The sequence below is a fragment of the Temnothorax longispinosus genome, chromosome 8 (genome assembly GCF_030848805.1).
Source record: "Temnothorax longispinosus isolate EJ_2023e chromosome 8, Tlon_JGU_v1, whole genome shotgun sequence".
In the NCBI taxonomy this organism is placed as follows: domain Eukaryota; kingdom Metazoa; phylum Arthropoda; class Insecta; order Hymenoptera; family Formicidae; genus Temnothorax; species Temnothorax longispinosus.
The window spans coordinates 14,825,514-14,852,361 of NC_092365.1; the positions used below are offsets into that span (position 1 = coordinate 14,825,514).

The 26,848-nt window shown below is 41.8% G+C and overlaps 8 protein-coding genes across 14 annotated transcripts in view; 3 read left to right on the forward strand and 5 right to left on the reverse strand.

Annotated features, from left to right (window-relative positions):
- The first annotated feature begins 38 nt into the window (after window positions 1-38).
- Window positions 39-1,450, forward strand: Apc10 (anaphase-promoting complex subunit 10). The gene is made up of 3 exons (XM_071786307.1): window positions 39-641; window positions 748-1,000; window positions 1,086-1,450. Exons 1-3 carry the CDS (start codon window positions 617-619, stop codon window positions 1,375-1,377), a joined length of 570 nt encoding a protein of 189 aa, XP_071642408.1. The 5' UTR covers window positions 39-616; the 3' UTR covers window positions 1,378-1,450.
- On the reverse strand, window positions 1,412-3,390 carry LOC139817955 (RWD domain-containing protein 2A). The gene is made up of 3 exons (XM_071786301.1): window positions 3,178-3,390; window positions 2,589-3,038; window positions 1,412-2,506 (listed from the first exon to the last, which is right to left on the reverse strand). Exons 1-3 carry the CDS (start codon window positions 3,370-3,372, stop codon window positions 2,273-2,275), a joined length of 879 nt encoding a protein of 292 aa, XP_071642402.1. The 5' UTR covers window positions 3,373-3,390; the 3' UTR covers window positions 1,412-2,272.
- LOC139817945 (uncharacterized) lies at window positions 1,595-9,858 on the forward strand. 5 transcript variants are annotated; one of them, XM_071786278.1, is made up of 18 exons: window positions 1,595-1,733; window positions 1,771-1,965; window positions 2,035-2,169; window positions 4,089-4,240; window positions 4,343-5,299; window positions 5,407-5,557; window positions 5,676-5,870; window positions 5,958-6,409; window positions 6,482-6,630; window positions 6,710-6,957; window positions 7,030-7,278; window positions 7,360-7,542; window positions 7,617-7,777; window positions 7,852-8,101; window positions 8,191-8,437; window positions 8,518-8,888; window positions 8,971-9,276; window positions 9,355-9,858. In XM_071786278.1, exons 2-18 carry the CDS (start codon window positions 1,836-1,838, stop codon window positions 9,711-9,713), a joined length of 4,695 nt encoding a protein of 1,564 aa, XP_071642379.1. In that variant the 5' UTR covers window positions 1,595-1,733; window positions 1,771-1,835; the 3' UTR covers window positions 9,714-9,858. The 5 variants fall into 5 exon arrangements, with proteins under 5 accessions (XP_071642379.1, XP_071642378.1, XP_071642380.1 ...); XM_071786277.1 differs by lacking the exon at window positions 1,595-1,733 and having other exon boundaries at window positions 1,750-1,965; XM_071786279.1 differs by lacking the exon at window positions 1,595-1,733 and having other exon boundaries at window positions 1,750-1,965; window positions 5,407-5,536.
- A 97-nt stretch (window positions 9,859-9,955) lies between these two features.
- LOC139817952 (testis-specific serine/threonine-protein kinase 3) lies at window positions 9,956-11,792 on the reverse strand. 2 transcript variants are annotated; one of them, XM_071786298.1, is made up of 5 exons: window positions 11,658-11,792; window positions 11,265-11,568; window positions 10,550-11,109; window positions 10,150-10,239; window positions 9,956-10,085 (listed from the first exon to the last, which is right to left on the reverse strand). In XM_071786298.1, the coding sequence occupies exons 1-5, from the start codon at window positions 11,751-11,753 to the stop codon at window positions 10,050-10,052; spliced, it is 1,086 nt and encodes a 361-aa protein (XP_071642399.1). In that variant the 5' UTR covers window positions 11,754-11,792; the 3' UTR covers window positions 9,956-10,049. The 2 variants fall into 2 exon arrangements, with proteins under 2 accessions (XP_071642399.1, XP_071642398.1); XM_071786297.1 differs by having other exon boundaries at window positions 9,956-11,109.
- Window positions 11,793-12,120: 328 nt separating this feature from the next.
- On the reverse strand, window positions 12,121-14,316 carry Hat1 (histone acetyltransferase 1). Its single transcript, XM_071786296.1, has 6 exons — window positions 13,832-14,316; window positions 13,441-13,700; window positions 13,184-13,340; window positions 12,877-13,091; window positions 12,655-12,806; window positions 12,121-12,557 (listed from the first exon to the last, which is right to left on the reverse strand). The coding sequence occupies exons 1-6, from the start codon at window positions 13,978-13,980 to the stop codon at window positions 12,258-12,260; spliced, it is 1,233 nt and encodes a 410-aa protein (XP_071642397.1). The 5' UTR covers window positions 13,981-14,316; the 3' UTR covers window positions 12,121-12,257.
- Window positions 14,317-15,476: 1,160 nt separating this feature from the next.
- Tous (testes of unusual size) lies at window positions 15,477-20,371 on the forward strand. Its single transcript, XM_071786308.1, has 4 exons — window positions 15,477-15,788; window positions 16,052-17,564; window positions 17,651-17,824; window positions 18,166-20,371. The coding sequence occupies exons 1-4, from the start codon at window positions 15,589-15,591 to the stop codon at window positions 19,930-19,932; spliced, it is 3,654 nt and encodes a 1,217-aa protein (XP_071642409.1). The 5' UTR covers window positions 15,477-15,588; the 3' UTR covers window positions 19,933-20,371.
- On the reverse strand, window positions 19,934-22,112 carry LOC139817954 (very-long-chain enoyl-CoA reductase). Its single transcript, XM_071786300.1, has 5 exons — window positions 21,781-22,112; window positions 21,642-21,689; window positions 21,174-21,484; window positions 20,654-21,063; window positions 19,934-20,553 (listed from the first exon to the last, which is right to left on the reverse strand). Exons 1-5 carry the CDS (start codon window positions 21,784-21,786, stop codon window positions 20,426-20,428), a joined length of 903 nt encoding a protein of 300 aa, XP_071642401.1. The 5' UTR covers window positions 21,787-22,112; the 3' UTR covers window positions 19,934-20,425.
- Window positions 22,113-23,885: 1,773 nt separating this feature from the next.
- Window positions 23,886-26,848, reverse strand: part of LOC139817956 (mediator of RNA polymerase II transcription subunit 20-like) — a 77,506-nt gene continuing 74,543 nt past the window's right edge. For both annotated transcript variants that reach the window (XM_071786304.1, XM_071786305.1), the window contains 2 exons: window positions 24,340-24,450; window positions 23,886-24,216 (listed from right to left, as the gene is read on the reverse strand). In XM_071786304.1, the coding sequence (XP_071642405.1) occupies window positions 24,124-24,216; window positions 24,340-24,450 (204 nt within the window). In that variant the 3' untranslated portion in view covers window positions 23,886-24,123. The remainder of the gene's footprint in view (window positions 24,217-24,339; window positions 24,451-26,848) is intronic.

Below are 26,848 nucleotides of genomic sequence, written 5' to 3' on the forward strand. Positions count from 1 at the left end.
AAAATAAAAAATGTTCATCGATAAGGGCGCGATATCTTTCGCGCGCTGAATTCTTATCTCATTAATGTGCAAATTGAATTTTAAATTATTTACCCCGCGCATGCGACCGCCAGATTCGAAATCAAATCGAACTTTAAATTGATTTTGAACCTGAAGTTCGAGAAGTATCGATATATCTCCGACGCGCGGCGGCCAGTTCCCCGAAATCACCGAGTTGCGGAAAAATTTAAAACGTCCATCGATATAAGGACGATGATAAACGAAAAAGTAAAACAAGGAAATAGGGAAACCCTCGGTTGCAATTAGCTGACAATTGTGAGTCGGAGAAGGAGGGAATGGCGTTCTCTCTCTTGCTCGGCGCGTCGAACTCGGAACAACTCGAAACGGGAGACGCCGAATTGGAGAGTGGTTATAGTTCTCTGTTGTTTTCACTCGAGTCGAAGATGCGCGATGGTAGAAGTTTCGCTGAGAATTCGAAATAGCGTCGTAATGTATCCGGAAATCGTGTGGCCTGCTGTTATCTTGCATAATATTCCGGCGAGTGTCGGAAAGACGTTAAAATAACGCGAGGCTACGCTAGAACAACGGTCCGAAGGAGCCTAACCTAAGCCTAACAATGAGCAACAAGGCTAATAACAGCGGTGAGTACATACGTCGCGGTTTCTTCGATACTTTTCGTCACGATCGATTCAATCAATGATAAATCCACAATTGAGACGTCTCCTGTATAAAAGGCATTTGCTGCAGGAGAAATAGATCCCGTGCAGGAGCAGCTGACCGGCCGAGTACGAGAGGTTGGGAACTACGCGATCTGGAGTTTGTCCAGCTGTAAACCGGGTTTCGGCGTGGACCAGCTTCGCGACGATATCACGGAGACGTACTGGCAGTCGGACGGACAGCTGCCACACCTGGTGAACATACAGTTCAAGAGGAAGACGACCATTCGCGACATATGCATCTATACGGATTACAAGCTGGACGAGAGCTACACTCCAAACAGGTGTGGAGATATCTTCCGTTACTTGGTAATACCGGCGAGCGTACCACTGGCCGTTATTGACACACGCGTTCTGGCTAATTCGCAGGATAAGCATCAGAGCTGGGACCAACTTTAACGATCTGCAGGAGGTAGAGGTGATGGACCTGAACGAGCCGAGCGGATGGATAGTGATCCCCATTAAGAACATCAACGATCGGCCTATTAGGACATTCATGATTCAAATAGCGGTTATCAGTAATCATCAAAACGGCAGGGACACCCATATGAGGCAGATCAAGATCCACAGCCCCGCGCAAGATATTCTTGGCCCGCCGGCGCCTTACATCCCAGGGCAATTTCTTACCAATGAATTTTTACGCTACGCCACTATTAGATAAGATTTGTAAATTGAACTTTCTGAACATACATAAGTTATATATATAAAATAAAATAAAATTTTATTATCATCAACATTCAATTCGACATATTTACAAACTCTTTCATTCTCAATCACTTATTTTGCTCAATTTATTTTATTATTCACTTGTTAAGAATAAATTGATTATTCTGTTTATTGAGGTGTAAATGTAAATGAGAAATTCTGAGGCTTCCTGCAAATGTACATACACAGTGAGAGTTATATTGGCGTTTATGTATACCTGTTACAGATTGGAATGCGGAAAGGTAGGAACTATGTACAGAAAAACTATAAACACAATAACACTATCTCGAAGCTTCCGTGTGTAATCAAACGGTTGAGCACAGCGACGCGAGCAAAAGCGGCACGGAAGGTCGGGCGAGCTCTCGCGTTGTGAATCAGTCGTGATCGGTAGCTTTGAGATTACTTTGTGTGAATATGTTACGAGAGCTCCTCTTGATTTTCACGCTAATATGCGTGACACAGTGCGAACATTCCCCTTATTCAAAGGAAGATATATACGCGATACTCGATCGAACGACGAAATACTTCAAAAATCTCAGTAATGGTAAAATATTAATTATCTGGTACTTGAATATTATAAAAATTACCGTCCTTATTTCTGAAACATTTTTAGCGTACGATCCATTAAATAATGACACTTCGAATAATATTAACAACGAAATTGCGAAATATATGAATGATACGACCGAAGCGATCCGTCAGAAAATCAAGCGCCAAAAGAGGGACCTTCCGAATGAGCGCAGTAGAGGTGAGCAAAACATTTCACACGTATCATTCGTACAAAAATCCCGTGAGATTGATAGAAATTAGACAAGATATATGTTTAACGCTGCTACTTTTATATAATTGTATCAATCCGAAAATTTGCTGAATTTCCCTTCTATTCCAAAAAGCTCCTTGAACGCGTGCTGGCAATCGCGATCGGTTAGGTATTTGAGAAGTTGACCCATGTCGTTGTGACGCTCAGTAGTGGGAAAGGAGATTTCTTGGAAGTCCGTAAATTTGCGCATTCTGTCCACATCGTTGCAGTCCTCCTCTTTCTCCAATAATTTTATTAATATCCTGTGCCAGTTCATAGACCTGATCTGCAAAAGATATGTACAGGTGTGAGATATTCTTATTATATTAATAATATTAAGATACGGAAGAGATCATTGTTGACGTTACTCTCTGCCAGCAGTAGTCGCAATCTTCCAGACTTCCCTCCATACAAATTATCCCCGGTTTGCCGGCCAAGCAGAATCCCGTGATGGAGTTCTCTTTCGCCAAGCTAGCCACGTCCTGTCTCTTCGACTTGCCGTATATGTGATGACTGTAGATCCAATATCTGGAGAAGACCGCCGGCACCCGATCTTCCGTGCCGCTTTTACTCGCGTCGCTGTGCTTAACCGTTTGATTACGCACGGAAGCCTCGAGATAAGTATCGGCGTTGTCCTGCAGCCACGATATCAGGGTATAGATGCAAGGCTCGCCCGCCTCTTGGGCCTTGACGAGGACGGAGAGTTCCTTGTTCAGCAGTGCCTGCTGCGTTCGGTCCAAGCAAGAGCCTCTCGCATACACTTCGGGCTGCTCCTTCGGGTAGTTGGTCGGCAAGTTCACCAGTAGCTCGATACTCCCCTAGTGGCACAAGCAACATGTTAATGATGCAACATATGTGGCTGGCATATGTAGAAGAAAAATTTGGACAACATTGAAGTAAATGGTTAAAGGCGCACACACCGTGGCAACGTTATGTCATAAGTAAATGTTATATTACACCGTTCAACGGGACCGCGATAGCGTACTCCAGCCATCGCGGTGGGTCCCGGTCGGGGCACTCGATGTACTCGTTGATGTCAGCCAAAACCCCATAGTCCGCCACAGTCAGCTCGCTCGGATAGACGGACTGCAGTGCCTGCAGCTCGCTCACCTGCGCCGTCAGGGTCTCCGTCATCTCTGCCGGAGTGGACATGCTTCGAACGACGACACATACGACAGGACGATGGATCAGTCCCACGATTTGCTGCGCGCTGCACTCGGTTCTCTCGACGATGATCGGTTCGGTCGAGCCGAGACGATAACACGAAACACTGGTGTATATCGGCCAGACATTAAGGTTATCAAGAGATCAGCTGATGTTGATGATGTCAATAGGGAGTCCTACCTACCGCGCGGTTGCGTTTCGAAATCGGAGCACGTGGTTGCCGCGCGTAACTCTTTTTATCTTTATGCCTCGTTGTACTTTTTCGTTCATTAATTACTTCGGTTCTGAGACTTTGTTTATAAAAATTGTTCTTACTTTATCCAATTGCTGAATTTATTACCGTGAATAAGGATATTTTTAAGGGAAAGGTGTTTAAAATAATGAAGTCTCAAAGTATTCAAGAATTAAATCAAAATTGAATAAAATAAGGGAAAGTTTTGAGATTGCAAATTTTCAAATGTAATAAAATGCTCATTTACAGAGTATTATTTCTAGAATTTAATAGATTATGGATAAATATTAGCAATATTAAAAAATCATCTCTGTTTTTTTTTATTTGTTACTTTAGTTCTTGTCATTGCTTTATAAGCCTGAAAAAAAATCATTATAGATATCATCGTCGAATTCTGTAGATGTAATTGAGATGAGAAATGAATTTTACGAATTCTCATTTGACTGCAATTTCAAACTAATTTTATTTACAGGTGTGAATGTGTTGCAAGGTTTCGAAGAGACCTTACCACTCGAATTGTCGGATTTTCAAGATACGGCCTTCTTTTCCATACAAGATGAACATCGATTGCTCTGGTTTGCAGCTGCCGTCGATTCTTCAAACATGTTACTTTATCAGTTTGTTGTAAGTATGTCGATCACAGTTATATTCAAGCACATCTTATTTTATGCCGGAATAACGGGAAAAACACTAGCTTTTTTTTTAAATTACAACAATGTCTTTCAGGATGATAAAGCTCAACTCGTCGGAACGTATCCGCAATATAATGGAAAGCGGATAATCGTAAATAATTACAACGCCAATACGTTTATAGCCGTGCGGAAAGATACCGACGGAATCATCATTCTGCGCCTCAGCAAAAACAAAAGCGGAAGGTACGAATTGCGGTTCAAGCAAGAGTTAGAAATTCCCGAAGTGGTGCATATGTCTATGTGGCTTGGAATGAATCAGCTGTACTTGGGAATCGCGTCGGAATCGAGAGTATTCATCTACGTCTGGCTTGGCGAGAATTTCGACAAGATCGACACGTTGCTCTATGGAGCGAGAAAGCTCTTGCCCTTCCAGAACAAGAGTTTCATGCACGTCGTCGTCGTAGGATCGCTCACGAAGATACTCCGGTTTTCCGTGCGCTCTAATAGATTCGTAGAAATGCAGAAATTAGCTTATGCTAACGACGTCAGTTCGTTTCATTTCAAAGAGGGTCATTTCGAAGAGCGTTTTCTGGTTTTGGCCGATAACGAGTCCACAATCTTATATAAGGAGATGTACGGCCGTTTTGTACCGTTTCAAAGAATCGCTCATCCGACGAGGTATATTCATTCCCTGACGATGGAAAACACTGTCATCCTTCTTGCATTAGAGCAGGGTACCGTGAGAATTTATCAGTACAACGGCTGGAGATTTGTGGAATTGAGCACGAAATTATCGAACATTCGACAAATTCATTCTATTCGCTTGTACGAAGACGAAGACGTGCTAGTGGCGTATAATCAGGTCGGAGAATGGAAGTTTTTGAGACCCACTTGGACCGTGAAGAAAACATGGGAGGAAATACAGGAGGAAATAGCTGCTTGGTGTTCCGAGACGAAGCGCAAGGCGTCTCAGAGAACCTTCGTAAAACTTCCAGATTTAAAAAATCCCGTGATTTCGAACGCACACATCGGTCAGCTTCGTGTGCAGAACGTAAGACATTGTCTCTCACTCTTTGTTAGTTTAAATAAAAAAAATAGCATTTTATATTTTAAATCGATTAATAAAAATAATAAAAATATAGATTTAAATGTTGCCAGATAAACGGTCAGAACGCAGAGGAATTGGTCCGTTTGACAAAGCAATACAAGCGTACAAATGCCAAATTAAATCTAACGCGCAGCCTGTTGGCAGAAAGGACAGAAGATGCCAAGCATGCAATCTTGCATGGTAAAAATATTTCAGTCAAGTGTAAGACGAATTATCATGTTCATCGTTTAATTACGTCATCTGTATTACGAATTGTCATGTTCATCGTACAATTACGAATGGCGGGATTAAACGATGAACATGACAATTCGTCTTACAGTTAAATACGTGGAATCGGAACCTAATCAGGTCCTGCAGTTCGCCAAATTGAAAGTACCGACGATAAATAACTGGAAATGTCCCGTTCCTAATTTCAAGATAGATGATATATTCGTTAAGGAATCTGTTAACGGGATCCTGATGCGAGACCTGCAAGAGAGAACTTTAAAAGTTTCGGGAGATCAAGTAATTTCAGGTGATTTAATGCATTCTATATGTTGGTTTCTTTTTCATTACATTTGATGTATGCTGTATTACGTTATACTTGATATATGTGTTTTAGGTAATCATCTCTTCACCAACTTGCATGCAACAAACGTTTCGATTCCGTTAAACATTGCAACGAGAAGCTTTAACCAAACAGTGTACATGAAAGAGGCAAAAGTAAACAATTTATGTCTAACCGAGGACGCATTCTTCTTACCATTGAATGGTTCCACCACTGTAATGAATGGTTCGTTAACCGCTGCGAAAGTGCGAGTTACAGGACTTGTCGAAGCGTCAAGCATAAGATTAAGAGGCAAAGAAAGCGAAAAATTAAAGCCTTTGAAAGAGATTCTTACACCATTGACATTGCATGGTGATCGCTTCCTGCAGAACGTGACGTTCAGAAACTTCGCCAGAGCTAAGGATATCGTCAGACCTCGCGGGCTGTCGGTGAAGGAAATCTTAGAGAATATCGTACCGCTAGATTCTAATGTATCGACGCATTTGATATTATCTAGCAACAAAACAGTAATTATTTTAAAATTTATATCTGTATGTGCATGTGACGATTTCAAATTTATTTTACATTTTGATCTTTAGCAATGGAGCAACGTGACTTTGTGCGACTTCATTACCACGAATTGGGTAACGAAAAACTCTGCTGAAACTATCGTTATTTCTGGTATAAAATACACGAATAACAGTGTCCTTTTGTCAAGAACTGCTTATGAAAATCTTCCCATTCCAAAGTACACACATTTCTTTGCTTTATGAAGCATATAGATTGTCCTAGATTTTCTATTAATTTCTAAAAATATATATTTGCAGATTGACGATTCCCCTGTGTGCTGAGGAAGTTATCATCCCGGAAATTATAACTTCTCCAATAAAAATGGGCGATGTAATTGTAAAAAATTTAAATGTCTCGCACGTTCTTGGAGCTCGTAATTTGAACACGACCGTCTTCGATTCGGTGTCAGCTTTACAAAGCACTGACTTTTCAGCGAAACTATTCACAGGTCAGGTCTTCGTGAAGAATATATCAGCGTCAAAAATTAAGGGAACAAATCTAAAAGGTAAAAATAACTTAAATTCGCCTAAATAACTAAAATTCTCCACACTATACTTATAATCTATATTACATATAGATTTTAAAATTGAAATGAACAAATGGGTAAGCGTAAACCGCTTCAAAGGACCAGTAAATATTGGGAAGCTCGTCGTTAACAATCTCGAAACGCCAGCCTACCTCAATCTCTCTTTACCTAGGAGAGTAAAGAACGTAGTCGTAAAAGGGGATAGCGATATCGGAAAAATCAACAACATAGATATACAATCTTTTATAGAAAATGTATTAAAGGTGGACGACCCGATTTCTTTAGGACACGTAACATTCGGTAAGTTTAACATCTAATATTTCCCATTAATTTGAAATGAATAAGAATTCAACGCGTAATTTTTTTTCAATTTTTGTGCAGCTCGTGGATTTATATCAAACAACGTACATGCCTCCCACTCGACGTTAAAATTTTCGCATTTAGATACGCATCTCAATTTGGGTTCAAAACGAATTTCCACGACTTTAAGTGCAGAAGCGATAAACGTGCCACAGACCTTTGGTTACGTCGCGAGCGATGCACCATCGACATTTATTGTACAAGGTACACAGTAACGGAATCAAGTTACATTTTATGACGAAAGAATTTTAAATAATGTGTTAATATTTCTATTTTAGGATCAGTCAGATTTTTAGAGGAACCAGCTATACAAAATATAAATGATATGAATCTGAAGCAATTATCTGAGGATTTATGGATGGCAAATCAGGACACAGTTTTATCTGGTAGCAACATGAACCTTGAAAACATAACTCTGGAAGGAAATGTTACATTAATGGTAAGAACAACGAAAGATTTATTTACTTAAAAAAAAGGATAATATTAAATATAAGAATTTAATCGTTCTTTCAGAATGAAAATAATTCGTTGAATGTAAAAATGTGGTTGAACATGAAGTCCAGAATTTTAAGCAAAACGAAACCACAGCATATTAGTGTACTTGCGTCGTTTAAGAATGTCGAGGTACCTGCTATCAAGGCAGAGAATAATTCAACTCTCCAGTCGTTAGACTTGAATTTGAATAATTTGCTGACTAATTCCTTGATGAGAAATACGGCGCAAATTATAGATGCTGCATGGAATTTTGAAGAATTGTACATAAGTAAGGCAGTTTTAATAGAGGACAGCTATATTGTTTCTCTTAACGTTAAAAAGAAAAGATAAATTAATTATTTCTCTCACACAACTTAGATAATATGAGTTGGGATGGTAAATTTAACGGCATCGACTTAAACACGGATATCGTTAGGCGTGGCGCAGAACAGAATATTGTCGTCGGGAAGAAAACAATATCGGGTTTGACAACTAAAAATCTGTGGTCGTTAAATATAAACTTTTGGAACTTTACTAAACATGCTTTGACTCAAAGATGTCAACGGAAACTGTATGTAATTAAGGGTCAAAAAATCTTTAACAACATTACTTTGAACAATTTGAGGTATTTTTTGCCGAATTAATATTTTTTCCGGAGTGATATTCTTATTAAATATCGCTAAGAACTCAGTTTTTTCTCTTTAGTGTCAGACATACGATTATGGGTCGCAACATCGACGACGCGTTACTGAAGTTCGGCAATCAAACACTACTCGGCACCAAAAGGATAAAAGGCCAGCTTAATGCGCCGTCTCTTATTATTGATGGCACTATGAATGACGTAAATCTGACGAAGTTAATGAACGAGCAAATGAAGAAACATAAAGCGGTGCAGACGATAGAAAGTAAGATGGATTTCAGAAATGATTTAGAAGTTTACGGAAATATCACAATCGATGGACTCTACGAAGGGATAAACTTAACAAATATTGGTAGTCAAAATGAAATAGATACCGTCTTGAATAGAATGACGGAAGTCGTGGCACTGACGGAAGACATGAAAACTGCATTGCAAAGTAAGTTACACATTTAGATCGTTAAACGGTGTTCGAGTATTGACAGTGTTAATCCGATAATATATTATTATTTTGTATGCAGATCGTGCTATTTACGTGAGCAAATTTGAAGCGGAAGACGAGGATGTGTTGCTCGCCGCTTCTAACATTTCTAACGCAGAGGACGTGAAGCACATGAATCTTAACAGTACTTGTCTTTGCGAGTCAGAAAATATTTCCTTTTGTAACGATACGGAATTATTGAACGTTGTAGCCGGTACAAATATCAGTTCGTTTATGACGAAGAAATTGATACGGCTGGACGATGCTATATTTTTAGTATTAGTGTCAACAGATTTTGTCTCGATTTATTCATTTATCGATGAGAAACAATTTTCTCAAGTAGCAGGTAAGTCTCATAGAGAAGTATTATTTGTAGTCACGTTAACAGTGAAGAATTATAACGTTACGAAATAATGTTTGACAGGATTATATGTGCCCGGTATATTTGAAGTATCTGTGGAATCGATTGATAATTCACTGTGGATTTTCTTGCGATTGTCCGAAGAAACCTTGATATTGCGTTATCATACGTGGAATGAACTCGAGCAATACGTTTTGCCAGGCTCGGATTCGTTTGTAATCAGTAAGACACCGAATAGTCAACATTTCCTAATACGATCCGACGGCATGTGGAATCTCGGAGGGCTCTTTCGTCCTGAGCACATTTTTAAAATGCCTCTGGAGGGACGAATAGAGACCTTCGCTCTCGGCGCTGATTACTACGTCAAAGCGACAACGGAAAACAGTACAATTGTTTTAAAAGCACGATATGTAGGGAACTAATATACGTAAAGTGTTTCTTAGCAATTCCCCCGGTGAGTTTATTCAAACTCAGAAAACGTATATCTATAAATGGTTCTTTCTTTTACACTCTATATTTATATATTTATATATTTATTCTTACTTGCATTAGCTTGAAATAAAAAAGGGAGAAAAATACGAGAAGAAAATTTATAGATATGTATAATAATTGTGTATATACATATATATATGTTAACCGCGTCGAAAAAATATATATATTGAACTGCATTAAAATTATTTCTAGTTTATTATCACAAATGCTAGATAAAGATGTAAAAAAGCGAATATTACAGAGATCAGGTAGGGCCAATTTGTAAGTTAAGCCTTGATCGTCATTATCGTGGAAACTGTCGCCTAAGAAAGAAATAAAAAAGTTTATTATTACCTATAAAACGTAATTAATTGTAATGACACGTACTTTTGCGGCGTCTTTGAGGACCATTATTTCTTCCGTTTCGTGGGTTTTGTACTCGTTGATCTTTTTTGTCTCCTCGACTTTGTGCCGTCTCTGAAAATCGGTCACACGTAATTTTGTGACATTACTTGCGCACGTGTGCTCTCTTTCTCTCTAATTATAGACTTGATCTACGAAACGTAAGAAAATCGACACGCTCGATGGCAAACGCGTATCACAAAAATTATTTCGGCTAGTCTCGCAATCGAATGTGCGATAAGATGCGCGTGTACACCAAGTAAATGACCAGCAGTATGCTACGCATCATCAGCATGATGTATGATGGAAACGATACTAAGAGACACTTGGATTTATAAAGAATGCTTAGGAGCAACGATTGTACGATTGGGCTCTCAGCCCGTACCGGTTCCCTCCTCGCAAACTTCTCCTCGTGTTTCTTGCGCTCCTCGATCGCGTTGTTCAGCGCGATCTGCTCCGCTGGCGTGAGCACCAGAAGGCGCGGATCCATGGCGATCCAGTCGCTCTGCACGATCTGATCCAAACGCCAGCGTTTAGACACGTCCGGCTCGAGCAGACTGGTCACGAGCTTCTTCACGCGATCAGTCAGACTCTCCGTTACTTTGCTGCGGAATTTCCATTTGCGCGCTATCTGCAGCTCGTATAAACGCTTTATGTTGTCCTCGTCGAACGGCATGGCCTTGTTCAGCAGTATGTAGAGGATCACACCCAGCGACCATATGTCGGATATCTTCGGATTGTACGGGTAACCGCGGAGGATCTCCGGCGCCACGTACGACAGCGAGCCGCAGTACGTGTCGCTCAGAACGCGCTTGCCACGGCTGTCGATCGTGTAACGAGCAAAACCAAAGTCCGCCAGTTTGACGTTGTAATTCGACGTGAGAAGAACGTTCTCGCACTTGATGTCACGATGCGCTATTTCCATCTCATGTAGATACTGAAGACCTGGAAAATGAATAGTGCGTTAGGAAAAGCACCCCCGTTTGGTATGAGTAAACGCGCGAAGATATGATTGAGTTTGCACAGGCCTAGCTCATCGAGCACAACTGTTCTTATTCGCGACTAATCTTTTCAATAAGTTTAACGCCATTTCTTCATACCTAAAGCGAGCTGCCGGAACCACACGCGGGCCTGATTCTCCGCCACCGCGCCGTTCTTCAGGATAAAATCAAGAAGATCACCGTTCTCGGCGAAGCGCATGAATATGAAGTACTTGGTGCGCCTCTGGAAAATGCTGTGAACGTGCACGACGTGCGGATGATTCAGCTTCACTAGAATGTCCAGTTCGCGGGGCAGGAACTTCCGAACGAAGTCTTTTGGCGCGTTTGCGGTGTCGATAATTTTGCAGGCCAAGGTGCTATTTTTCTCTGACTCATGTTCCGGCTTATACTCGGCTAAGTACACCTACAATAAACGAGAAACAACAAACATTGTTTAAAGTAACTGAGTTTAAAGAGGAGACCAACAGAAGTTTTTTAATTAGGGTAACATACCTTTGCGTAACAACCTTCGCCGAGCTTCTTCACCAGCTTGTAACCCCGGGCTAGCAGTGTGGCCTCCTCGGACGGTGTCTGGCTCAGGTGCGACATGAGATTCGTAGGACAACAGACGGCATTCTATCCACCGCGTTACCATAATTCGTAATTAGCCGTTCTCACTTTGCTCGACGTTTAGACACGGTTTGCATCGTGAATGCGGATAATCCGATGACGTAGAATCCCCATTTGTGCATTCGACAAATGCAAATTGTGAAGACCTTTACCGCACTGTTCTACTTCTTTGTCGGCGACGATGACGAATCTATATACTAGAAATTTTGTAGAGTCCGCACTGGCGGTTACTTGACCATTTTGACGAAATGTAAGATGACACGAGTGCCAATGGACCGCGAATCGAGCACGGTCGCGTGCTTATCGAAGTAACAAATCGAAAGAAACAATTGAACATCGTGAGAAATAGAAAAGCAAGACAAATTTAATGAAGACAAGATGTCTATACACAAATATAAAACATTGGAAATTATCGACATAATTTTGTAATTTTCACAGCTTAAAAAATTTCTTAATCAATTCGTAATCATTTCACACATTTTTTCACAGTTCGGACTCCAATCGTTCAATGACCATCTTATATTCCTCCTCCAAGATCCGGTATTCCTTTTCTAGTATCTCTCTACGTTGCTCGTCGGATGGTAGACCGTTGCCGTTCGTGCACGTGCTCTTCTCCGCGGTATTCTTCAACGCGCGTTCTATTTTCAGCTCCTCATTTTGTTTTCTCTTAAACGGTATATTCAGTCTCTTCTTCACGTCTATTCTGTACGCTCGATATTCTTCCGCGTCCGCGACATTTGTCGCCAGCAATCGTAGGATTTCGTACACTACGCGGGCCTGTTTCTGTAGGAAAAAAAAAATATTTATATAAGTAAAACAAAGAGAAAGGAGGAAAACAAGCGGTAACAATACAAAATAAATCGCATGTTCATATAGACACCTTGTTTATTTTTAATTTGTTCCTAGCCTCAACGATCATTTCATTGTCGAAACCCTGTTTCAAACGTTTTGGCGCAAAACTGGACAGTGCGCTGCAGTTTAAGGCGTCTACGTAGTTTCGTAGTCGTTGGAATACCTCGGACGGAGTTTCCACTGTAAACATAGGCTCGTTAAAATACAATTATTAACGCGTAAATGCTTTTGCCAAATATTCCTTCCTTACCCGTTATATCTTTAACTTCACGCATTGCAATGTATTCGCGATAAATCGCTTGCAGCAAATGTTTGCCAAGACCTATCCTTCGAAATGGCGGTAAAATTAAGAATTGAGCGATGCGCGGACGAATGTGTTGCGGATAAGCGTAATATCGATATACAGTTGCGAAACCAATCGTCGCATATCGAGTGGTACCCATAGGCGTGGTATATCTTTCGAATCTATTTCGGGAAAGAGTGATTGTTTAACGAAAACGTTTATATTATATGCAGCTATCTATTCATCGATTCAAATAGCGTCGAGTCATACTTACAAATTAAAATACTGCCATTGTTCATCGTCAAGATCGATGAAAAGAGCTGCGTCTATGTACCAAAGAAGGAATGTTTGAATCCTTTGATGATACTCCTTAAATCCTTTATAACCCATGTCAGCCTTGTAGACCACAAATTGCCTCGCTGTACCTTCATCTGTGCATCATACAGCAAAAAAAAGGGCAATAACGTAATCATTTTGTTTAAATGTTACCTTTAAACGAAACGTATCACGTATATGAAGAATATTAGATACCGTCTAGCGAGAAAGAGTGTATCAATTCTCCGTACGGTGTGAATGTATCATCCTTGGCGAGTGCCTTGGTGAAGTTGGCTAAGCTGTAGTGAACGTCGGGGGCGAGCTTTGGTGCGATCTTTGATAACACCTCGTCGGCCTCGACTCCTTCGAGCTTTGCGTTTACCTTCTCGGTATATTTCATTCCCAGATACGTTTCCAAGCAACCCGCTGAGTAGAACAGGTGTATTTTCAAATCCAGATAACCAAATATTATCTCCCTGTAAAGAATAAAGAGAACAAGGATAACAATTTATATATATATACATGAAAATAAATACCTACATATAAATTTTTTGTGTAGTAATTGACGAAGCATGAATTTTAACAAATTAACATTACAGTGACGAACCTATCTCCGAACACCTGATAAGTCATCTCTGGCTTGAAGACAGCCTCTTCCGAGTGCAGGTCGTTAAGGTTGCGGATCAACCTGAGCTCCAGGGCTTCGTTGCCGTCCGTCACCAGCTTCTTCAGCCGCGCCGTCATCGAGTCCTCCATTTTCCCAAGGAAGAAAATCAACGGGAGAACAATGTGCGGACCGTTAAAATTCCCGAACGACTCCCGACTACGAGGATCTGACCCTTGGAAATAGGGTTCGATATAGGTTAGAGCGCCGCGAGGAAGCGACGTCGAGACGTCGACGGGAACGGACAACCACCTGGCGTCGACGTGCACGATCAGATTAACCGGTCGAAGCTGGTCGAAGCCTTTTACTTTAATTTCTGCCGCCCGAGTGATTTGGCGCCAAAACACGACGGTTTCGAGCAAAGTGATCTCTGGAATGAGCCCGACAGCCGACAGCCCGTTCCTGTTGCTTCTTCAATCATCGATGAGATACTATCGAAGACCGACACTACCGACAGTCTTATGGGAATTTTCGCGTAATTGTTGAAATTTCGACGGTTGTCATAATAGAATATTAATTATTATTTCGACATTTTGTGGATATGTACTGCGACTCGATAATGTTCAATTTTTATTTAAAACCGCACTTACATTGTTATCATCCGCGTTTGATTATTCATTTGATTGATGATTGTTGCAAAAATACAATTTCGCAGCGATATATATAATATTATTATGTTGTAAATATGCAACTTATTTAAGCATTTGTATAATAAATAATGAATTTTACACATTATAAATTATAATTGTTCAAATATTTATATTGACAGTCGATAATGTCAATACTCTTCTTCAATTATCCTATTTGATGGTCACAAAAGCCCAAGATTGGCTCTCTACAATAAAACCTCTCATTTTAATCCATATAACTTTAGCGTAGGACTTTTGCGGTTTAAAACCGCAAAAATCGAGCGTATAATAATTACTAATCGATAATATATTTGAATGAATTAAATCTCCCTTTTCAGTTTTCGTTCCCAAACAGCTGAAACCTTCTGCCACTTGATATTTTATGAAATAAAAATTTCTATTTCTATATTTAGATAAGCCAAGCCGATCTTGATATGATCTGACAATTCTGACAAATCCGTACAGCTTTTCTTATTGTTAGAAACTTATTTTTGAAAAATATATTATTTTATTTAAAAAAAATCAAGTCGATATTTATATGATCTTGACAATTCTCCATAAGCAAACTGGAGATCGTTAAATTCTATTTCCTTCCTGAGAACTGCACAACTTTTTTTGATATTTTCGAAAAATAAATTATTTCTTAAAAGATTACTTGTTTGAATAAAAAAGAATCACCCTGTATTTTACATGTGTTCGTGTATTCTGCCATTTCAAATGTTTTTCATATTATGACATGTATTATAAAATCATTATTTTATCAGGAATAAAAGATTGCCCCCGAAACAGGTTTTATTCTATATATCCTTCAACACACTTTCGCGACAAGTATTCAATTAGATTTAGATATGTAGAGCGAGTTTTAGGATGCGTTACCTGGGAGATATAAACAACTCTGTTACTCGTGATTCATGAAATAGAGCATGCCTGACATGCCTCGAACATTAAAGAAGCAGAAAAGGAAAGAAATCGCGAGGAAATCGTGGAGGACGCGGTTGAGAGAGGAAACCGTCCGTTTTACACACAGCCGAGATATTATTGTTGACTCTTCATAAAAAGCTCTCGAGCGAAATGGCCGTGTCTCTGCAAACACGCGTATTCTACGGCCTGAAAACGGACATCGCCGGTAACGCGCATTATGTCACGGATGCAGAAATTTTATATCCGGTTGGCAATGCACTTGCGATTCATAATGTTCTTCAGCATCAGCAGAAATTGATTCGATTACCCGACAAGTATCACGCAAACGTCATTTGCATCTCGCCTAACAAGTGAGCGAACTTGATGAAGTACATCGACGGGCACACTTGCCTGTAAAAAATAAATAAAATAAGACCTCGTGCCGTATGAAAATAAACGTTAATTGAAGCAAATTCTCACATTTTTAATTTTAACAAAAAGAAAAACGTTACAATTGTTAGAATTTACAAAGACAAAAAAAATAGAAAGATAGTTTTACAAATCAAACGTCTGAAAACGTTTTAATCTCTCTGTTAATTGCACATAGATAATTTTAATTAATCTCTAATTTCAGGAAATATGTTGCCTTATCTGAAGTAGGGGACAAGCCTGTCATATCCGTTTACGACATCAGTTCTTTGAAGCGTAAAAAGCTACTTGGAATACCTTACGACGCTCCGGGAGTGACCAAGTTTACGTGTCTAGGTTTTACTTTCGACAGTAAGAATCTAGTGGCGATCACCGGCGAGCCCGATCAGACGATGCTCTTCTACAACTGGGAAAGGGGCAAAGTCGAGTCGACGTACAAGCTGACCAATTCACAAAACCCTTTGGCGATCGCCAACGTGTTGGCCTGCAATCCAACGGACGCGACGGTGGTGGCGATCGGCGGGCCTTACACCTTCAAATTTCTCACCGTTTCCGAGACGGTGTGGCGCCCGTACGGTTTCGCCAAAGCGGAAAATCTCCTCGTCTGCTCGATGGCCTGGTTGGACGGCGACAGACTGCTGGTCGGCACCGAGGACGGTCGCGTGCTCTATCTGGAGAACGGCGATCTCAAGAACATGTACAGGATGTCCGACACGGTGTCGATGAATCTCAAGATTCGCGAGGAGTACGTTATGCCCACCGCCACCAGCTCGCAGATAACGCTGGAGGCCGGTGACGATGTTACCTGGCAGCAGAACGTGGACTGCTTGATCGCTTTCCCACGTGGATTCGCCTACGCGCATGGCGCGGGGACCGTGGTGCTCTACGAGAAGGAGGGCAAGCACAAGTACACGAAGAGAAACGTCTACGTGATTCCGCAGAGAGTGGTGAGGGACGACGATCCGGATCTCTACAGGATCAACACGATCAACGTGAATCCCAGCTTCGACCGGCTGATCATCGCCGCCGGCTGGTCCCAGCTGTATTACGCGACGCTGTGGGGCCCGGACCTGCAGATGGACCCGGAACCGCAGAAACTGAAGATCATGGGTCAGCCGTTGCATCACGGCCCTATCAGCGGTCTCGCCACGTGCGCGTGGAAGCCAGTCTTCATGACGTGCGGCGAGCTCGATCGTAGCGTCCGACTGTGGGACTTCGAGACCGAGAGCCTCATCATGCTGAAGCAATATGACGAGGATATATCCACCATCGCGTTACATCCGATGGGGCTGTTCTGCCTGATCGGCTTCACCGACAAACTGCGCTTCATGAGCATCCTGATCGACGACTTGCTACCGATGCACGAGATCGCCATCAGGAATTGCAAGACGGTTCGCTTCAGTTCCAACGGTCATCTGTTTGCCGCGGTCAACGGCAACGTCGTGCAGGTGTACACCACCATCGGCTTCTACAATCCCTTCATCCTCAAGGGGCACACAGGCAAGGTGAAGGCCCTTCTCTGGTCGCAGACGGATCTGAAAATGCTGAGCATGGGCGCGGAAGGTGCCATATATGAATGGGACATGAACACTGGCACGCGATCCGGCGAATTCATATGGAAAGGCATCGCTCTCCGTGACATTGCGCTTTCCTCAGACACATCATTCACCTACTGCATCGCTCACGACGATCACATACGCGAAATCAAGGAGAATGTGGTATACCTTGATATCTCTGATTTTGACTTTAGAAATTATGCGATTATTCTTGGAATTGTAAAAGATCTTTTATTTTATCTTATTAGATTATACGAGAGTTTCGATTGCCCGGCAGAACAATGCAGCAAATGATCATGGGGAAAGATGACTTGACGCTGTTCATAACTTCTCCTGGTGGTGTCATCATCTCGTTGAAAAGCCCACTTCAATCTCCGATAGAGTCAACGGACTTCCATATACACTGCGTTGATATTACGCAGGTATTTCTCTTCTTCTAAATACATTGACAATAAATTAAGATATAAATTGAATTAAGACGTATATAAATTTATTATAAAATATAAATTGTTTTTCCTAATCGCTCCGTTTAGATATCTTTCTTTCTCTAAATACATTAAAAATAAATCAATACATAAATTGAAGTAAGACGTATGTAATCTAATTAAGATATAAATTGCTTTTCCTAATCGCTCCGTTTACGTATCTTTCTACCTCTAAATACATTAAGAACAAATTAAGATTTAAATTGAGTTAAGCGGTATATAATTTAATTAGGGTATAAACTGCCTTCTCTAATCGCTCCCTTCTTTCTTCGTCTTAGATAGCGCTCTCTTACAACGAAAATTGCCTAATTTCGGTTGCGAAGGACGGTAGTTTGTGCATTTGGAAGCTGTACTCTCCCGAGGGGAAAATTATGAAGATGGGCCGAGATCTGCCGTACACGAACGAAGTATTAATCGGTAAAGGTGATTTGGAGGAGAAGATACACAGCATCAAGAATTTGACGGTGAGACTGAGAGAACTGGAAACCGAACACGCGTACAAACTACGGCAGATCGACGTTCAACACAACGATAAATTACGCGACGTGCACCAAGGCTATTGCGAGGCCATCAGGGAACTTCGGGATAAGATCGAGAAGCTTCAGGAGGACCATGTAAGCGAGATCAACGACATGAACGTGGAAATCGTGAAGATGAAGGCGACTCACGAGGAGGCGATGCAGCAAATGGAAAATGATTACGAGGCCGAGCTGATTAGGGAATACGACAAGTATCAGGCGTTCGAGGAACGTACTAATGCCATGCGAGAGGATTACGAGATGCAATTAAAAAATCTCGCGAAACGTGACGCGGAAGAGCTACAGAGAACAGTGACGAAATACGAGGCTCTGCTTCACGAGAAGAAAGTGCAGTTGGAGGAAACGTCCGACGAGATGACGCACAAGGAGCGCGTTCACGAGCGTCTGATGGCGCAGATAGAGGACGACGCGGATCGTGAGATTCTCGAGATACGTACGAGGTACGAGAACGTCCTGCACGCGGAGAGGCAGATCAATTTGAAGCTGAAAGGAGAGGCCGGGGTGATGCGAAACAAATTCATGGCTAGCCAGAGGGACGTGGACGATCTGAAGAGGCAGGTGCATCGGGTGCAAAGCGAATACGCGCAGTTCCACAAAAATATACAGGACCTCGAGAAGCAGATTGCGGATCTGAAGAAGGAGATCGCCGAGAGGGACACTACTATTGAAAGCAAAGAGCAACAGATATACGATATGAAGCGAACGAATCAGGAATTGGAGAAGTTCAAGTTCGTGCTGAATTACAAGATTGAGGAATTGAAGAGTCAGATAGAGCCGAGGGATCGGGAGATACAGGAGCTGAAGGATAAGATTCGGAGCATGGAGGAGGAGCTCATGAGTCTTCACAAGACCAACGAAAACCTGAAGCTGCAACTGAACGAAGAGCGAGAGAAATTGCACGTTGCGCGTCAAGAGATCGATCGCGAGGTGCAAAAGAACAAGCGGTGTCAGCAGCTGCTGCGAAAAATTCGCGTCGACATTGTCGACGCTTCGGAACTTGTCCACGAACCGAACGCTCTGAAAACGGCGGTGACGAATTTATATCACAAGTACAGCGCGGACGATGAATTTCTACGTAGTCGCAAAGCGGACGTCGATGCGCAGTGCGAGTTCATCAGGCAGAGGGATCATCTGGAGAGGACTATCGCGTCTCTAAAGAAGCAGATGCGCCAGGACACGTCTGTCGGTGATAAGGATTTGAAGATGACGGAGGAGAACAGCATGCTTATTGTGGAATTGAATGCATTGAGGGAAGAGTTGAAGGAAGCTCGAGAACGCATTCTGCATATGGAAAGCCTGCTGGGTTTAACGCAAAAAGACGTACAGCCCGCGGAAGCGAGAACAATTTTAGAGCAAGCGTATCGCGGATACCAGGAGTTGCAGGAGAAATATACGAAGCAAATACAGGAACATCAGCAAATTATTTTAGCATTAAAGGAAGATATCAAGCTGTTATTGAGCAAAGTTCCTTGCGAAGAGACGGAAGGAGAAAAGACATTGTCTTGAGTAAATTTTGTGACATTTAATTGTTTTCTCACGGATTTAAGTATTGTAAAGTTTTAACGACAAATTAATGTTTCAGCATATTTTTTACATATAGTAAAAATAATTTTGTACGTATATATACATATTCCTTCTATATTGTAATTATATATGTAAGAGTATATACTGTATATATTTATTCAGAGAAACAAAAGCGCTCTTATATTCATAATATATATTATTTCGTTATATTATAGACAAAAAATAAACCCCACCTTAGGATTTATATAAAAATAAAAAATTGGAACTAAAATGCATATCTATCTTTTGTTCTTTTACTACTGGAAATTGACACCATCATTTGTCACATGCTTGCGACATTAGCTGTAATTGCTAAATATATCCATTAAATATATCCTTAATCTTAATATTTCTCAAAAATAAAAACAGCAACAAAATAAAATTAATGTAGTATCGCGAATTTTACCGACGTTATTCTGTGAATAAGCGCCTTAACTTAGAGAACGAATGGAATGATGGCTTTGCGGTTTTTCGGATAATGCGAAAATTCCTTCTTGTACGCTCTATGCTTGCCCAGTGCCCACACGGTCATTTGATATGCGCCGGCAAACGCGAACAGACCAGCTGAAAATTAAAACATACGATTCATCATACAACAGCTTCGTTTGCATAAAATATTAAAGGTCAAACGTTCGCGCATGAAATTTTAGTGGCACAGACGTACCTGGAAGACACGACGTCATTATGGTGAAGCCAATCCAACTGCCTATCTCGTACGTGTAATTGGGACAGGAGACGAGGTTGAAGAGCGCGGTGAAAGGATTGCCGGTCGGCATCGGGACTTTCCTGACCGTAGTGCCTGGCGGTCTCAAATTTCTCAGAGCTAAATGGATACTGAGATTGCCCAGCTCGCACAGCGCGAATGTCGCCGCTCCGATGTAGATTTGGAGCGCGGAGGGGGCCGTGTACAACGGATGATTTGTATGATACGCCACGTACATAGTGAAGAGCCAGTAATAGGAGCAATTCTTAAATAAGTTACGCAACGGCATTGTTGCGTGGCTGAAACGGTGGACGAATACGGTCTCCAAGAGACGCTTCGCATAGTGCACTGTCCAGGCAGCTGCCGCCCAACTAAAAAAAAGAAGAAAGAAAGTTACTTACGTACAGTACCGCAGGAGAAATGCTTATATATAAATATAGATCGTAATTTTCATGTCATACAATTAATTACAGTGACTTACTTAGTTACATAGTGAAAATTACTGGTGTTCACGTGTCCGTAGAACAGCCAGGGACGCTGATACAGCCAGAGGTACACTACCAGAGGTCCCGCATACTCCAGCAGGAACACAGTCTTCCAACCAATCTGAGGACCGAGATCCTTGTAATACAACTTGCCACCCTCCTTCAGCGACAGAGATTTAATTGTCTCCGAGTCGGACAACGCCTTCCCCTTGGCTTCCGTTCTCAGACTTTGCCTCTGCACGTACGGCGCCTTCTTTAATTTGTACAACTGCTGTTTCACCTCCCCTATCGTGGTGCTCGGGTTTACCTGCAATAAAGACGCACGTCGCGTCAGGTGACAAAGTTCAGTTCGCAGACCTTCGATACCTTCGCAAATCGAACTTCAAATTATCATATTCTAATCAAAACTCCAAATCGAATATCCCGGCTTTACAGTAGTGTCAGGATTCGTTAATCGCACTCACATTCACATCAGCTATCAGCTTCGAAGATTTCGCCGACAAGACCTGGATCTGAAAGTGGAAAAAAAGGAGGATAAATACACGCGATATACGCGCACCGTCGAATTCCTTCGCGCGACGACGGTCTCCTGCGGATCCTTACCTCCATCTTCGTCGATACGGCCGACTCTCACGCGTAAAGAACACCGTCCAACACTGTCGTCCTTCCGCACTGTTCCGCACCGCAGGTCACACTCTCTCCGGCTGATGGACTCTGTCCCGTCGCTCCCGGTAGTCCCGATCCCGGTCTTGCCGTCCGTGGCCAACTTCATGCGGTTGGCGGCACGCGGCGCCGTGCTCATGGTCACGTGGTCATGACCCTCTTTTCGGTCACTGGCGTTCTGTGGATTCCCTCGGAAAATCTGATAAATTGAGACGTGACGATAATTCGCGTTGAGTTATGAAGGGAAAAAGATAAATTAAATGAACGAAATTCGAATCAGGCGTCGCTCGCGATTATCGCCGATGAATTGCAGTCGCGCGTGTAAAAATGAGTCCGCTTTATGTACTGGATATGTACATTCAAAATTTACATAGCGTATGCATAATTTCGTCGCGGAATGACGCGACTGTTTCCACGTAGGCGCATAAATAAAAACGTAAATACAAAATATATATAGGCGCGAGCAAATATTTCTTCTCCGTTTGAAGTTTAAACATCGTTTCATCTCTCTTCCGCCGATTGCGCGTATGGCGTGACCCTTATATAATCGCGCGATTATCATAATCACAACACGATGTATGATAATCATATAATAATAATAGTACTAATAATATATAGCGTATAGTTAATGCATATCGTATCAATATTATTCATGATAGTACAAAGTTTTATCGGCTTACGTAATACTTTCTAAAAAAAATAATAAGCAGCAATCAATCGCTGATAATTAATTTTTGACTTGCTAACCTTGCGATTCAAGTTTTTTTTTTATACATGATGTAGGTAATATAAACATTTTTGGGTATTTACTATGGAAAAATATTCAGTATGGATTTTGCGAGCGGAAATTGTGATGTTTTTTTTAATTTTTGCTCTTGGAACGTTGCTTTTGAGCTTGTTTTTGGTTACGATATCTCGTTGGAATATATCGCACACAAGGAAAATTTAAAGTCACCTAATTGTTTATTTAAAACATGACGCTGCACAAGACCTTCGGACTTCCGTGCCTGAACACTGGTTCAACGCTGTTAAATTGATCGAAAGTGTTGTAATTGCGCTGTATCATAAAATACAAGTCAAATAGGTACTCAAGTCGTACAATAAATTGCGACCAGCATAAATTCTTCATCTGGTTATGATTTCATCATTGAATTCTAACGTTAGAGTTAAATAATGATTAAAATTAAAAAGAAATAATCTTAATTACATAAAAATTTACAAAATATGTGAGTTTAACTAATGTATTCTTAAATATACTGCACTTTAATATAAATTGCAGTTAAAATTATAGCAATCGTAATAGCGACTTAAAAATTATTGAGTGAAAAATTATAATAACAATGACCTTCATAATACGCTTTGTAATTACGAGATAAAAGTTCAAAAGATAATTATATACATGTGCGTTTAACTACAATTGCCAAAAAGGCGTTCTGTTAGAAATAAAATTTACTTCTATAAAAGTTTTACATGAAAATCAATTTATTGACAGTGGATAATCACCACTGACTCTCGAGTCATAATAATTTTGTTATCGACCGTATGCGCGACCATTCAGCTCATATTTTCCCGCATTCTCTCGCAGATGACGCATCGTGTCATATTATTATTTTGCGAGCTATATTTTTGGAATTTCTATAAATTCCGAAATAATTAATTAAATAAAAGAGATGGTATTTTCGGTCGGGTGAATTCCGAAATACAATGGCTGGATTCCGATATTTACTGTCAGCAAGCGTCAATACTGAAAATCTATATCTATAATATACATGACGTGAAATATAGAAAAATATAGATTTTCAGTATTGATAGTGAATATCGGAATGCAGCCAATATAAGCAAATTATATGTTAAAAATTAAATTAAATTAAGTTGAATTAAATCGAGAACGGAATATTCTCTCTCAATCCTTGCTCGTTTATGAAAACTAAACTAGGATTGAAACGCGTGAGAGATGAAAAAGGGTCATGAATTTCTGATGGAACCTCGCGACGAAATAGACGAAAATGATATTTAAATGTTCTTGAAATAATTTTACACGAAAATTGCTATCCTGAAAAGAATATTTATTAAAATTATTATTTAAAATTTAAATAATATATAATACAAATCTCTCCGGCAATAAAATTATATAACGCAAATAAAATGCGCTGAGAATGATGATATCGTTGCAGGCACATAATAATAAATATTAGCGGGATCGGTATAGGGTCTCGGATCGATCTCGCCGTTAACGTCACGTCGTGAAATAAATAACGGCCCAAGTAGCCGCGATGGCCCCCCTTAAATCACTCCTGTGGCTTTCCTGTATTGACCGAAGTGCTCTAGATACTGCTGTATCGTGTCCATCGGCTGATAAATTTCGTTCATTCGGTTCTGCAAAGTTTACAATAAAATAAGAAACTTATATGGATAAACGCTTCTTTCGCAAAATTGCTCAAAATTTTTATATACGTAACTCCTCAATATAAATACATATTTTTCTATGTGAGTATTCACCTGTAGATACTGGGGCGCTTGATTGGACACGGCTGAGCCCAGGAATCCCTGCAGAAACTCGCGTATGAGTTCCCACGCGCTCGCCGCCACGACGCACGGTCTGTACTCGACCTGGGGAATGAAACGCAAGTGATAAAGAAGAAAAAAAGAGATATCGCAGGATTATATCACGGTCTTGGTACCATCAGATCGCGACGCATGTCGAATCGTCGCGCGATATCGTTAATGCTTATCAAGGGAACCGTCGACAGACGCTCGCGGCTATTCCGGAGACCGCGGACGGGATTTTACGACCCGAAGACGCGGAACACGTCCGCGACACACGGACCTCGTACGTCTCTCGCGTAATCCGGCTTACGGCGGGCGTGTGTCGATGGGGGAGAATCGTGGGAGGAAACGCGGAACGGATGTGTAATCAGGGGGATCCGCGCGACGAACTTCGACGGGCAGCGACGTAAAACGGCGCGCTTATGATAATCCCGCTTGAAACCATCGTATACGAGTGTCCATAAGTAAGCAGAGACGCGACTGGACGGACCGAGAGTCCCCCGGGTTCTCTCCCCCGTTGCCCGTCGTCACCGAGTGAATAGCTCGCGCGAGACGTGACGAGACAAGTCCTCTTTAGATAGAAAACGTCAATCCCTAAAAATGTCAAAAATTCGATTTCGCACACGTCGTTGGATACTGTCGGCCACTTGGAAAGCTCGACGAGAGATCGCGTCTGGATGTGTCAGGATCGGGATATATATGTACGACGATATCGATGTCGGGATGTCGGGGTCTCTCTCGTCCTGTTTTCAATTCTCTCTTCATTCCTCCTTCCACCGCGCGCGGCCTTACGGCCTCCTCCCGCCCCCGGCTACGTTAAGGAAGCTCGGCTAAAAGTTAATATCGCCCTCGCTGCGAAATTGGTACTTCGGCCGGGCAATACGATAAGCGGAATGAAGCCGGAAAAATGGGAACTGGAAGATTCGCCGAAAGAGAGAAAGCGAGGCGCGCAGAGCGCCTTATTCTTCGGCTCGCAAAAATTTGCTCGATAATTTTAAATCTAAAATCCAATTTCACGAATTTGCCCGGACTATAAACCTTTCCGCGCAATCGTTAATTTTCTACATTTCGTAGGAGGAAAGTATCATTGATCCAGAACACAAAGTGGTAACGCGGATCGTACAAATGCGGCTGCGTGTCGTGGGAGATAGCAATTTTTCCAGGAAATAAATTGATGAAAAAGGTATCCGTGTAATTTCTTTTACTTCAGTTAGGTCATAGAATTGACTCACTTACGCGGGCGGGCGAGCATCTCTCAGATGAAACTTCGAATTCCCGAGATTATTCTGGATCCAGCGATGCAAATTAAACGAAAATCTACGGAATTCGCCGGCAATTCGGTCGTGCATGGTCACATATAGCGGTTGGAAATCACGGACGAGATGGCATTATTCCGGACCATACCGGCGGACATTCAATGACGGTACGGTAAATCTCGATCCGAGCGAAAAGTCGCGCTTGCGGGTCTGCAAGCGCGAATTGGACCGGGATTGCGTTTGTTACGAGGCTGCAACGCCAGTCAGTTCCTCGTGCTGAAAAACGGTATAGTGAAAAGTTTTTCCGGGTCATCGGGTGTTTGCGATGTTACGTTCAACACGCTGATAAGTGATTGCAGTCAAGTGTGGGGAGTCGCGGTGGCGAATAAGAGGGCGGAAGGAAGGAAGCGTTCGCCGTTGCCGGGGTTGCCAGGAAGCAGACTTTCCCGGAGAAAAGTGTTCGGGAGTCGACGAGGGAGGAAGGGAGCGAGGATTTAACGCGCGAAACTCGCGGGGGTTCCTCCATTGAAATTAATGGAGGGAGTCGGGGGTTATCGTGACGTATTTGACGTCGCGGTCGCTGTACAAACGGCGCAGTTACCGATACGAATGGCTGCTGCTGGAGCATTTAAACCCGATGTCGCGCTGGATGTGTGTACAGTGTACACACGCGAGAGTGTGGTGTACGTGCCGCCGCACGGCCGGATGAATCTGTCGAGGGAGAGAGGGCTGCGGAAGATATACCGGAAGCCGTATCGTCGGGGAAAACGCTGCGGAGTCTGGGTGATCGTCGACGCGAAGAAAAGGAAGGAAATAGCTTCGGGATTTCTTTCGCGATTCTTATGAGGGTCGGGCGCGAAAAGTGACGTATATTGTTCGTCGCGTTTACTTCTCGGAGTAAAAAAAATTATCGGGAGAAATGTTTATTCAACTGTACGACTACGATTTGCGCGATGAACTCGGCGCGTTAAGCCGGTTAGACGAGCTAAAACTCGTTGAAATTCGCGGATTAATAATTCGCAAGCCGATTAAGTTATTAGCGATGTTAATAGACGAGGCGAACGAAAAAGCGATAATTTTAGAACACGCGTTGCATAAGCGAGATTGTGATTTTGTGTCAAACATAGTCCCCCTGGGGCAAGCGAATACAATTCGTAATGACGCTCCGTATCGGTGTGCACATATGTATTCTGTATGTTTACAGA